Below are 12,717 nucleotides of genomic sequence, written 5' to 3'. Positions count from 1 at the left end.
TATGTTGATATAAGTGATAATCTGCCAGATCTCATTTATTGGGATTTTAGACACTGGAGTTATTACAGTTTGTTGTTGAGACATTTCACTCACATATTTCAGGCAGGACAAAAATGATGGATCAACTGACCAACAGACAGCCTGACCCACTTTGCTATCCACTTTTTTTATTAGCATGGCTAATAAAAATATATTACTCTAATGAATTTCTCACAACTTATTGCTCTATGGTTAAGGAGAGGCATTTTATAGAGAGTGTCCGGGTTGATCTACGGGTCAGGGAAGGGCTGTCAGAGCAATTTGGCTGTGAATTTGTAGATGTCTCCAAGCGTGTGGATTTGTAGCATGTGCTAGTGCATCGCTGTGTCTGCCAGAGTTTATCAATCCATCCTCACCTCCTCCTTCACTCTGCCACTGAGAGGAGCTGTCAGTGAATTCGGTGCAGATCTTGTGCGAGCGGCTGCTCTGGGCTGCAGTCCAGACCGATGCCGACGGATGAGCACACACAACACAGATTCTCTTCTCCACGCCAGGCTTTACATCATGGCCACAGTTTCTTTTGGCTAAGCTGGTATACAGTATTCAACTAGCCATCTCATATGTGTGTGTATCACCACGTTCCCCAAATCCAGTCAAATTTGACCAGCCATGTTCTTCTACAAATACTGGCAGGAAAAAGAGAAAAAAAAAACTCCATGAGTGTTATGGTGTGTGTCCACAGCCAGATGACTCATAACTCAAGCAGAGAGGCAGATCTAGACAGAGATAAAACAGCAGCATTCTTGAATGATCCTATTTATGTTTGGTTTTATTTCCTCCTTTCTCTCACAGAAGACAACAGCTATTCTTTTGTGAATCTGCAGACTCACCTCTCAGCACAAAGACTGAAGAAAAGCCAGTGCCAAGTGTGACCATGTGTAAAACCCTCCTGATGACCTCAGGGTATCAGAGCTGCACTCGCCCTCACTAACCATGTAATCACATCTTACCTCAGAGAGTAAATGAACTCAGGTGCTAAGTGTTTTCACTGGCCCATCATGACCTTTGACCCCAGAGGTAGATCTGTATATCATTTCTACAAAGCTACAATAAATATGTGCCCATGATAATGCGCTAATAGCCAGTTAGAGTCAGCTCCTTGCAGGTAGACCTGATTTCTAAAAGCTACAAAGTGCTGGCAACACATTGGGAAAGAAAATATTTGCTGGCATGCACCGTGTTTCACATAAACTCTGAATTGGCAGCCTGTATAGGAAGTGCTGCACTGTTAGCTGTCAAAGGAGCACAGATACACTGCCTGGAAAAGATAGCACAGCAGCAGGAATGAGAAAACCACTGATAACAAGTAGACAAGAATTATTTTCCTGCCTGGGAGTTGTAAGGAATTTTAACTGCAGATCTTTAAGCAAATGAATCATTCTGAACATGAGCATGAGTGTTTATTCAGACACATTTGATTGGAATTAAAACTAACAAGCATGCCTGATGCAGCTTAGATATTTATCCATTTGATTACAGATCTGTGAGAACTGTGTAGAAACGAGAGAGAGGCGATTCAAAATGAATTCAAAATGAATGCTTTTATTGCTTCATTCCAAAACCCTGAGGCCAGTATCACTCTGATTCCAAGCAACAGTTTGTATGCCGGCCTTGCCTGTTGGGATGTGTGTGCTGATGACATCGTCTCCAACAGGAAGCCAGGAGCTAATGATTAGCACATGTTTAGGATCACTAGGGTGCCACAATCTGGAGTTCGTCATGCCGCATGTCTCTGATTTATTTGGTTGTTGTTGCTTCACAGGGAGGGACAGGCCCATTTCTTAAGGGAAATAAACGAAGCCCTTTCCCCTCTCAAACATTTTGGCTGGCTTTATCTGATTTAGCTCCTAGCCAATGGAGATCTTCAGCTCAGTCATGGTCAATTTTGCAGCTTCAGAGTTTAAAATGGGAGAGGTGAGACAGGGCATGTCTGCCACAGATGCTCTAATAAGATCCTGCACAAAGATTTTTGATCTCAAATATAAGATGCAATGTGTATTATAATTTAAGGCCTGGTCATATTTGAAGTGTGTGTAGCCAGTCAAATTGTGCTTCTTGTGCATATTTATGGTCCTTGACGACATGCAGTCTAATATCAGTGTCACTGTGTGAACAGTTTAACATGACCTTGCTAAGTGTGCAATTCTTTAACGTAGGTCTGGGTCTGGAGGGCTCCTCTCCAGCTCCTCCTGCGTGGTCTGTGGGATGTTATCTGATAGTCACTGAGTGCCGAAACATAAACACTAAGAGCAGCACAGTGAGGTCAGTTCAGCCATACACATCCTGGAAAGCAGAGAAGGCATCTGCAAGTGGAGTGTCACTGTCTATGGTTTCAAAGTAGACAGAATAATGCATTTGACACTGTATTTTGACCAAACTAGGCAACAGCACAAGCAGGCCAAACTAACCCGTGCTATAACAAAAGTGTGAAGATCTGTGAACAGCTGTGCGCTGTAAAGATTCGACAGTTTTCCAGCTGTTACCCAGAGCTGTCCAATGAGATGACCTAAGGACTTTTTTAGTGAACAGGCATTGTTAGCTACTCCTGATCACATTTGACCACACTGACTGTAGTGCTTCACTTTTTCTTCTTGTTTTGGCAGTGACTTCCACAGGTGAAGGAGCACTGGGGCGTTCCATCATTCCTCCGTATTCCCACAAGTACGATTGCCTGTCCAGCTGTCCCACTAAGATGTCCTCCAGACAGCCAAGCCAGGGTCATATCCAAAACGAAAACCTGATCCCTAATTTTCTCACTCTTGCCTCAGTCCCATGTTTGCTATTGGAGCAGTCCAAAAAAGTTATTTGGCCACTCCCACAGGTGGGGCCCAGTGCTGTGCAGCAGGGGCTGGTCTTAAACTGAGACTGACTCATTCAGTCACAAAACATCAGATCATTCCAGTAATACAATTCAATTTGCAACAATTCGACGCAAGTTTTGTCTTGACTTTTCATATGATCACTGGTTGGAGCCCAGCCAGTTGTGGTTTTGAATAGATAAACACAAACCTGACATCATTTTCTTTGATACCAAAAAGAAAACTGAAAGCACTCACACTGACTTCCTGCACTTATCACTGAAGACCAATCCAGAAACTGGGGTAAGTATAGATTCTGATATACATTTTAATAGCCATATCAAGACATAAAAAAAAATTAACATGTTGTCATTGTAAGAATCTTAGAAGAAATTCATGGCAAAACCAGAGTTATCCTCACTGTATGCAGTGTATTCTCTTGGGGGGGTTGGTATGTTTTCCTTTTAAACAGATTGTTTCCAACAAAGTCACAGCCCCATTTTTTCATTAAATAACAGAGAAATCACCATGACGCCTCTGTGGCTTCATTTTAGATCAGCTGTTTTACTCGGGGTACTGTGGTTCTGTTTAACAAATCAGTGAGGTTTATTTATGGGAAACAGGAAGTTCTCCAGTCTGATGTCCACAAATACGGCAATTCAATTTTTTATAGTATCTGTCTAAAGTGACACACCCCTTTCCTGGTGAATCTCTCAATAAAGACAGGGTGTGACAGTTTTAAATTTCAGCTGCAGCCTCACCACAATGGCAGCGACTATGGTTACTGGAGTGAGCTCCTCTTACCTGTTTGCTTTGCTGTGATCCTTCACTTTCAAAAGAAGAGGTGTGTGTTTTCATTCAGCGGGTTTGGGGGAAATGGTTTTGGATGGTTTCCAGTGCTATCAGCCATGTTAAAAAGATCATAACTCTTCAGGGTTATGGTTGAGCTATCTCTGACTGCACAAAGGAATCAGTCAAAGAGATTGGCACTAATAAGCATGCAAGGTAAAGTGAGAGACAGCAAACCAACTTATCTTTTAGAGTGCCGTCACAATATCTGGGGATTTTTTTTTGACAGTGGGTGGGTTTCACACTCAAATATTTCTCACAAAACTTCAAACAATAATTGCATACAAGATTCATCAAAAAGACAATATGTGCAAGTTTTTCTAAATATTATTAAATATCCAACCACTGTCTGATGATACATTTATTGAAGTCCCACGGATTATTAAATTAAATGCAGTTTAATAAGGAAAAGGGTGGGGCACTTCGTAGCTCACTACAGCGAAGCTTCATTTGCTGAAAAATGTATCACAGATGCTGTATTATGAGAGCTTACAAAGACAACAACAACAAGAGTGCAACTTTATAATTTGAAGTTATCATTATCATTATTATTCTTTGAGTGGATTTTTATACATCAGCAGAAAGAACTGTTTAATATTCTGCTCTGTATACCATATCACCACTTTGTGAATAATAATGCAGGATTGTTTGTGAATCCTCTCTGACCAAAAACAGGAGTGTTGGACCACTGTGACATTTATAGTCTCCACACACACCTGCTCCAGCTGGGCAGCCAGGTTTGACTTCTCACCCTGCTGCTGCTGGCACTGCCTTCCCCCTGACCACCGCAACCAATTACATCTTCATAAACAGCAGCACGTCCAGCCGAGTGGTCGGCTGATTGTCAAAGAGCTCTCTCTCTCCCTGCCCCTTCCAGCTCTGCCAGGGCACACAGCTCGGCCTCACCCGGCATCCCACAGAGAGCCTGGGCAGCAGCCCACAGTTCCTCCCCTCGCGTGTTTACAAACACAGACCACAGGAATCCACCTGATGAGCCAAAAAACTGTGAGGGAGAGGAGAGAGAGGCACGAGCTGTGTTCTCTGACTGCAGTACCAGATCACAGTCATGTTTGGACTGGGATGATTTCAAAGCAGCAAATCTGTGCTTGTTGTTTTGTCACTGATGTCATTCGCATTCTGCTTTGGTTTACAACTTTGTCACTTGTGAGTAAATGGCCTGAGACCACAGTGTAATGAGGGATGCAGAACCATGGAGGGCTGCGGCAGGCGAATCTTTGTCACTCATCCTTGAATCTTGTGTGTGGGGCGATCCAAGCTGTTCCATCAATTTAGCATGTCTGAAACATTGCACCGTGTTAACTCCCTTTGGCACTGGACAAACTCTCCCTTCTCTCCACAGACGCAGGGGTAAACAGGAGGCCTGCTTCACACACACAGGCATTCTGGGCATACCGCGGGGCCTCCAGAGGGCTGGTCTGTTCACACACACACACACACACACACACACACACACACACACACACACACACACACACACACGCGATATCTAGACAGAATACTGCTGGCTATGTGTGTTTTATAAACAACTGTCCAGCCACCTTTAACCATGTGGAACAAGGTAAAGAGTCACCTTGACAGCCCTGACAGCCAGGGCTCAACAGATAGGATTACAGGTGTGGCCTGTGAAGACGAAGTTTAAACAGAGATGCACTGTGCAACATGCAAATAATAAAAGCTTGTAAAAACATTGGGACCATAAAATATAAAAGCTATAAAGCATACTGATAACATAAGGATCATTAAATTACTAAGTACCATAGGCACAACATGCCCTCGTTGTAATTTAATTTTAAACGTTATGTCAAGTGGTGTTTTATTAGGAGGTGTGAAATAATGAATGTTTTTAGATCATAAATTCAGAGGCTGTCACACACAAGCTTACATTTTTAAGGCTTTGCGGTTTGGACAATAATACCACAGGATACGCCATACAATCCTGCGGACTTTAGTATAATCTAGATGATAGGCTACCACGGGAAGGAAGAAAGAAAAAAAGAAAAGAAAAAAGTTTTGGAGCGGGCCCCTGGTGACGTGCAGGGCCTGCAGGGCGGTGTTCTCAGGCGGGGAAAGAGACTGACTGGGGTGTGAGCCACATCTGGAATAGTAGCTACGGAGAAAGTAGTCGAGAGAAGCAGAAGCTTGGCGATACTTTCCCAGGTCTTCAGCAGTCCTTTTCCACGGAAACAAACCTCTTGCTTTGCCTTTCTGTAAGTTGGACTAATATGTTGGAGCGTTTTTCCTTTCGTTTTTGTCGGTAAACTGAAACTTTTTCATTTATTATTTATTTTGTTTCCCTCCTCCCCAACTCACACAACAGGACATCACCCCTGGACTTTAAATCGACTTTGGATTTACTTATTTGACGCGAAAATGCAAATGCAGCTGTATCTTATGAGTTGCGGTTTTTCCTGACCGACCCGCTCGTCTATCACCGTTTTAGGTTTAGAGACTCATTCTAGGTTAAACGGCTTTAAAACTGTAAAGGCTGAGATTCACGCATGGCGGCACTACGCTGGAATGTTTTTCACGCAGATGGGTTGCGTTTGTTTCCCCGCAGCACTCTTTGATTAGTCTGTGAATGAGTCTCTCTTTTCCTCATACCGACCCACTTTCGTTTCCGCCAAACTTTTCTCCTTATCTTTTTTTTTTTTTTTGTTTCACCATTACGTAACATGCAATCATGCATTGCTTAAATGAAGAGTTGTAATTAAATCATTCGAACTTGTAAATGGATGAAAAACTTAGTGTCGAGAAACTCGATTTAGTTTGAATTACCATAAGCGTGATTTAAAAACTCAACATTGACCCTTTGAGCCCATCAGGAAGAAATTATAGTTCCGTCTTTCTTTCTACGTTTGAATGTAAGGGGATACTTTCACATTGAGGTAAACATTGCGGTTGGTGCAGGAGTGAGGATACAGCGCCATCTGGAGTCGAGATGTGCTGATACTGAGCTGCATACCTAAGAGGGTTTTTGTGCGATGTTAGATTCGTGTGGATTGACTTCCTTTCTTTTATTTATCCCTCTAGATCTACTTGAAAAATGCTGCTCATCCTGCTCGGAGTGCTTATCTTGCACTTAATCATTCTCATTCTTCTCATTGTGTCAACAGCAGCCAGTGTAAGTTGTTAAACTTTTTTTCCACTTCACATTCTAATCGTGTAAAATGCAAAATAGGGCCGGACCATGCTGTGCTAAGCTAGCAGAGACTCTTGCTGCTTTATTGTATAATCATCAGCTATTATTGTTGTTGGATATTATAGCCCTAGGCCCCTACTGTGGATGCTGCAATGCATTTAAATTGCTCTGTGTTGTTGTGTTTACTAGGCCTGGTCTGTAGGTGGGGATATGAGCACAGATCTATGGTACACTTGCATGACAAGTAATGGAGGCTACCACTGCAAGCCAGCCAGCAATGAAGGTTTGAAACTAAATGATGCTTTGTGCCTGGATTGCTCTTGGCATGGAAAAGTAATGAATGTGTTTAAATTCCTGCACTCCATCTTTTCTGTCTTGTCCTCCAGACTGGATCCAGGCAGTGCAAGCCCTCATGATCCTGTCCTTGCTCTTCTGCTTCTTTTCCCTCATTGCATTTTTGTATCAGCTCTTCAAGCTGGTCAAGGGCGGACGCTTCTACTTCACCGCCATCTTCCAGATCTTGGCAAGTGAGTATGACTTCATCGCACACTGACCGGTCACACCCTGAACAGATGCGGGTGGAGTAGTGAGATCATCTGTGTTTGCTTCAGATTCTCCTCTCGTCTTTCCTAGGTGTGTTTGTGATGTGTGGGGCGATCATCTACACTCTGATGAGTCCGGATGATGATCCCAGTACACAGTTCGGCTACGCCTACGTGCTGGCCTGGGTAGCTTTCCCTCTCTGTCTCATCAGTGGCTTCATTTATATCGTCCTGAGGAAGAAAGAATGAGAGAAGGAGCAGAGGAGAAAAGAGGAGGGGTTGTAAGGAGACCCCTTACCACAACATCGCACTGTGCCTACTGCCCACAGACCATAGACTGACATCCCAACAATACAACAAAAGTGCATGTGTCACTAACAATTGTAAACACAATAAGGAAATATGCTGGGGATCTTTTTGTTGCTGTATTTCAGTGTCCATTATGTTCCCATCATTTGCTGAAAAATGTCACACCTGTTTGCTATGTGAAGTTTAACAAACGCTACAAATTTTTCCTGTGGTGACAGTGTCCTCAAAATGTGTTTAGAAATGTGTTGGTGACACATGGACTTTTGTTGCCTGCTGGCACTCGACTTCCACAAATCCATCACGTGTGATAACAACGGTGAACAATCCTGCCTTTCTTCAGTACAAAGATGTACATAGTGTCTGTGGTTTTTAGACATATTTATAACATTTTTACATACATTTTGTACATAGTGTTGTCAAGTTAACATTGTCATTCTCCTTTTGTGATAGAGTTTGTGTCTCTCACAAATCATGCAGCTGTGCCAAAGAGATGTCGCATCAACTGCCCGATTATCAAGCTTTTTTTTTTTAAATCGTGTTGTCTTTTGCTTTGACAAATGCTTTGAACAATGTGCCTTATGTAGAAAATCTGTGTTCTTCTTGAAGGAAATGAGTAAATCCTCAGAAATTAAACAAAAAATAGTAACAATAAATTTGAATAAACTCATGAAGTTTTTTTCTGAATTATTATTGTACTTGATATGTCAAATAAAAAAATGTTTTGCATTTTGTAATCTAGTTTTGAAAAATGGTGCTTTTTATCTACTATTCTTGAAATGTATAGCCTACTTTGTGTTGCAAGTCTGTCATGTCCTGTGATTAATTTGCTTTGTACAAACCTATGTTTCCATTTTTGTCAGTATTCTTCTAAATAAACCATTTTACATTAATTCTGTGCATGTCTGAAAAGTTCAGAAAGTGAACACTGACCTTCTGCTCAGGGATGGCTTCTTGTAGTATCTAAATTGCACCACGTGGTGGCGCTATTACACACAAAACATTCCAAAGACCCAGTAATGCATCTGAGTACAAACTGTATAAATACTGCACAGTAAGGTGGAGAATTTATACAGTTTGTAGATGCATTACTGGTTGCAAACTGTATAAATACTGCACAGTAACGTGTCTTAGAGAGGGAATGAGTATGTCTCAAATAATCAAGTAAATCGAAGTTTTTGAAAAGCTAAAATGCATTTTTTTCTTGAACATGTACACAGAGATGATTTCTCTGCAAAACTGCAAAAATAGTAAACTTTCTTTTTAAAAGTGCAAACATGTTTTGCTCCTAACTGAATCAGGAATTTTGGTTTTACACTGGAAAAACCATGTGCACTAACCACCAGCAGAATAGCAATCCAAGCACAGCTGTGATTAAGAGTATTTTGCTGTAAAATAATCAGACACTTTACAAAGGTCTGATTATTTTACCATTAGATCACCATAGGATATCGGGAGAAGGTTGAATCACATGGACTTGTATTTATTGTTTTCTAAAGGTCTGGAGGAAAACTCATTGCATAGTTTCTCGTCACCTTCAGGTCTATAATTTATACTTTATATTGTGTTACTACATAAAGTGGCTAAGCAGTCAGCCAGTTAATGTTCATCAGAATAAGATAATATTTTGAGGACCCCCTTGCTTATTAGTCCACTAGGTGGCGACTGCAACATACTTTTGTAGTCCACACAACCATTAACTCCTGATGGATTTTTAAACAGGTTTTCAGAAAATCACCAAAACTCTGCAGATTCTGCAGATTGTCAGCTGAGACACACGGTAGAGAATACATTGCTGTTTTTACCATTCCGAAAAACCAACTCTGCTTCCTGTTTAAAGCATATACAATACTGGGGTAACATGACACTAATCTTCTCTCATGCTCCCTCTCAGAAGTTGACACCACAGTGGATTATTGAAATAGGATTCTGACTTTGATCAAAAGAAGTTTATAGATGCCTTATACTTCACATCAGAAACAAAGTTTTTGGCTGGCAATGCTCAAATATACAGAACTAAACAGTATATGCTGTGTATATATAACTTTATGACACCCAGATTAAATATGCTCAATCTGTGCTGTGTTGTGATATATGGTGATATGTTTAACATGCACTGGAACAGAAGAAATGATGGACTCTGTTCTGAGGAAGTGAGTTTTGAACTAATTTTGTTCCTTAGAGGTTCTTTTCTAAGTCTGAGACAGCAAACCAGTAAGAAGAAAAATAAAAAATAGTGGTAAATAGGTGTCTGCCATCTGGACCAATTCTGGCACTGTCACATTCAGTTGACCGTACAGAATTACTTTATCGTTTTGACTTCACAGTACTCGCAGTAAATGCAATTTAAGACAGCAGGTTCATGTCAGTTCCATGTCACTTCTACATGACATGAATCACAGCATCTTCAGGCTCCAGACATTTTCGCAGATAACACCAGCAGCCATGAAAGATAAACACTCAACCTTTTTTTAGACGACTACCAGACGCCAAGGTACAATTACCATTAGTTCACATACTACCCAGTACCATCTGTGCACACACTAGTATGCACACATGCACACGTGCAGCATGTTATGCAGGCAAACAGAGTACACCACACCCACACAAACATGGGTCACATCCCACGCAACCTCTGTGCATTTTGAGCAACAGCTCATGATAGCTCCTGAACATGCAGACAGAGGATTAAAATCTCGTCCTCAAGTTTGTTTATTAAAGGAGCTCTTCCTAACAGTCCCTGACACAAAAGAGAGGCCAGTTAATGTTGCAGTGGTAAAGGTCTCTGGGCATACAGATAACATATTGTGGATGTCAAGAAAACTCCGGAGGCCTATAATGGCCTCACAGCTCCATTTCAAACGTAGTTAACCTTAAGGGTTATTTATCACTGGGAGGGTCACTGGGGGGCACTTAGTATTTACTGCAGGACATGGAAGATGGGGGTGAGGGGACTGAGAGGAGGCCACCCTCATCCCCATCCACTGGGTACTTACTTTGGTGGCTGTATACATACGTAAACAAGGTTTAACTAGATAAAGTTGATGAAGCCGACAAAGATCTGAATATTTCAGTGACACGCCTCACTCTCCTTGGTGTTAAACTGTTACAAAACAACAGCCAAAGACATTTATATGTAGGCAGCCAAGTGCTTCCTTGGTATCCCAGGAACACATAAGGATCATTTCCATAAGCCTACGGTTGGGAATTTCTCTGGAGGGGCAGTAATGGTCGTGAAGCAGCACATACAATGGGCTGCAGCCAGCTGATGGGTCCCTGAATGGGACATGTGAGGACTTCAGAGGAAGCTGCAGCCCTCCTCTCTTCTTTCTCTTTAGATTTGTTGCCTTTTTATGCAGGGTGTCTGTCTCCCGGAACAAACCCTGGAGCCTTCAGATGTAGCTAAATGACAGAGAAAATGGCCAAACCCAGTTTATTCAAAGCTGATTTCATCACGCCCATAAATCTCTGAGAAATCAAAGCCCATCTTATACCCACCCCTCTGCTCTCCCTTTGTCTTGCTAATACACATTAGAGTGCGGCTGGCTGCCCACTTTGACAGCAGCCTGGACAGGATCTGGGCAAAGTTGCAGATGTGGAACCTGGAGGCACCTTTGACCCATGACTCCTGCCGTTAAATCCTGCCACTGGAGTCCTCCTCAGACCCCCGCCATGCGCAGGAATCTCCCAGCTCCATTTCCTGCCTAAAACTCTCAGGGAGACATGAAAATACATATGAAGAATGACAGTAAAAGTTGTTTTACCACCTCATATAAAAATGATTTTGATTTCTACACATAATTACCTAAAAGCTAGTGGCTGCACATATGTATCCGCACACCCACACAAATACATACACACACAACTGGCTGACAAATGCACCCATATAGAACGAAAATGCTTTCTATCTAAATTATGAGTGTGAATAAAATCCCACAAACACTAAATCACCCATGCTTTTTATAACACAGCTTCAGAGCTGGTCACAGATGTGAAACATTTTCCTACAGCAGTGAGCTGTCAGGAGCAGAAGAGCGAGACGTATTGAACACAAAACCTCAACACTGCATATTGACTGGAAAAAAAAGAATATATTTTCGGTGAAGTTCTAGATTAAAGTTTAAAAAACCATGTCACAATGTGTATTTACTCATCCCAAGTGACTTTGAATAATATTTGATTCAAGACAAGCTCATGTAACTTGAGACTTAATTAAAACAGTTTGTCGTTAATAATTTAGTGCCAGCAGCGAGATTCAACCAGTTATAATCGTTGAGTAAGAAGAGAGGTGGTTGCCTGGAAAAAAAGAAGAAAAAAATCAATTATTCACGGCTACTTTCATGCACAGAAATATAAGGGAGGAATCTGGGAAGCAGTGATAACTTTTGGTGTCATTTGTATATCCTTCTGTCACACATACATCTCCTATACATACTTAAGACACACTCAAATGCTGCGTGGCCACTAGTCAGCAACAAAGACCTTCTAATCCAGCGCTGGTGGCTAACAAGGGTTTCTATACTGGTGTGATGAGGCTACTGAGGCAAACATTTCTCCTTTAATTATACAACAGTGAGTTGGAGAATGTCTTGCCGCTCTCTGGTGTTTCAGGCCTGAGCAGAGCTCCTCCAAATTAGAGAGCAGTGTGACAGTGCCGAAATGCATCACTGTGGGGAAACATGGAGCAGCGGTTGCACGGCTGCTGATCCATTTATGGGCTTCAAATACGCTTCCCACATTTCAGATGGAGATGAAAATATGCAGATAATTTGAGAGAGCTTGTGAGAGCTTGCACATACAGGCACATGAGGATAATTGCACACAAAGTGGCACAAAAATGATTTGAAAACACAGCTGAGAGATTCTCTTCTCTTCACACATATAAATGAAGGGACAATCTCCCCCAAAATGAATAAATTAAATGTATTTGATTTTTGGCTGTGTCTCTTAAAATATATTTTTGTTCTTATTAAATAAGTTCCTTATTAAATGGCAGGGAACTGCTTGATAGGTCACAGTAAGG

General features: G+C 41.7%; 1 protein-coding gene across 2 annotated transcripts; it reads left to right on the top strand.

Moving 5' to 3' along the window:
- The first annotated feature begins 2,948 nt into the window (after positions 1–2,948).
- Positions 2,949–8,587, top strand: LOC121198905 (peripheral myelin protein 22-like). Of its 2 annotated transcripts, XM_041063279.1 has the most exons (6): positions 2,949–3,140; positions 5,047–5,120; positions 6,738–6,828; positions 7,036–7,129; positions 7,233–7,373; positions 7,480–8,587. In XM_041063279.1, the coding sequence occupies exons 3-6, from the start codon at positions 6,751–6,753 to the stop codon at positions 7,635–7,637; spliced, it is 471 nt and encodes a 156-aa protein (XP_040919213.1). In that variant the 5' UTR covers positions 2,949–3,140; positions 5,047–5,120; positions 6,738–6,750; the 3' UTR covers positions 7,638–8,587. The 2 variants fall into 2 exon arrangements, with proteins under 2 accessions (XP_040919213.1, XP_040919212.1); XM_041063278.1 differs by lacking the exons at positions 2,949–3,140; positions 5,047–5,120 and adding an exon at positions 5,646–5,914.
- The last annotated feature ends 4,130 nt before the right edge of the window (positions 8,588–12,717 follow it).

The sequence above is a fragment of the Toxotes jaculatrix genome, chromosome 18 (assembly GCF_017976425.1).
Source record: "Toxotes jaculatrix isolate fToxJac2 chromosome 18, fToxJac2.pri, whole genome shotgun sequence".
Lineage (NCBI taxonomy): Eukaryota > Metazoa > Chordata > Actinopteri > Toxotidae > Toxotes > Toxotes jaculatrix.
This window is presented reverse-complemented; position numbering and strand designations above follow the sequence as displayed.

Coding starts and splice junctions, on each gene's coding strand:
- LOC121198905 (XM_041063279.1), top strand. CDS start 6,751: ATGCTGCTCATCCTGCTCGGAGTGCTTATCTTGCACTTAATCATTCTC. Junction 7,130..7,232: donor CAAGCCAGCCAGCAATGAAG/GTTTGAAACTAA, acceptor CTTGTCCTCCAG/ACTGGATCCAGGCAGTGCAA. Junction 7,374..7,479: donor CATCTTCCAGATCTTGGCAA/GTGAGTATGACT, acceptor CGTCTTTCCTAG/GTGTGTTTGTGATGTGTGGG.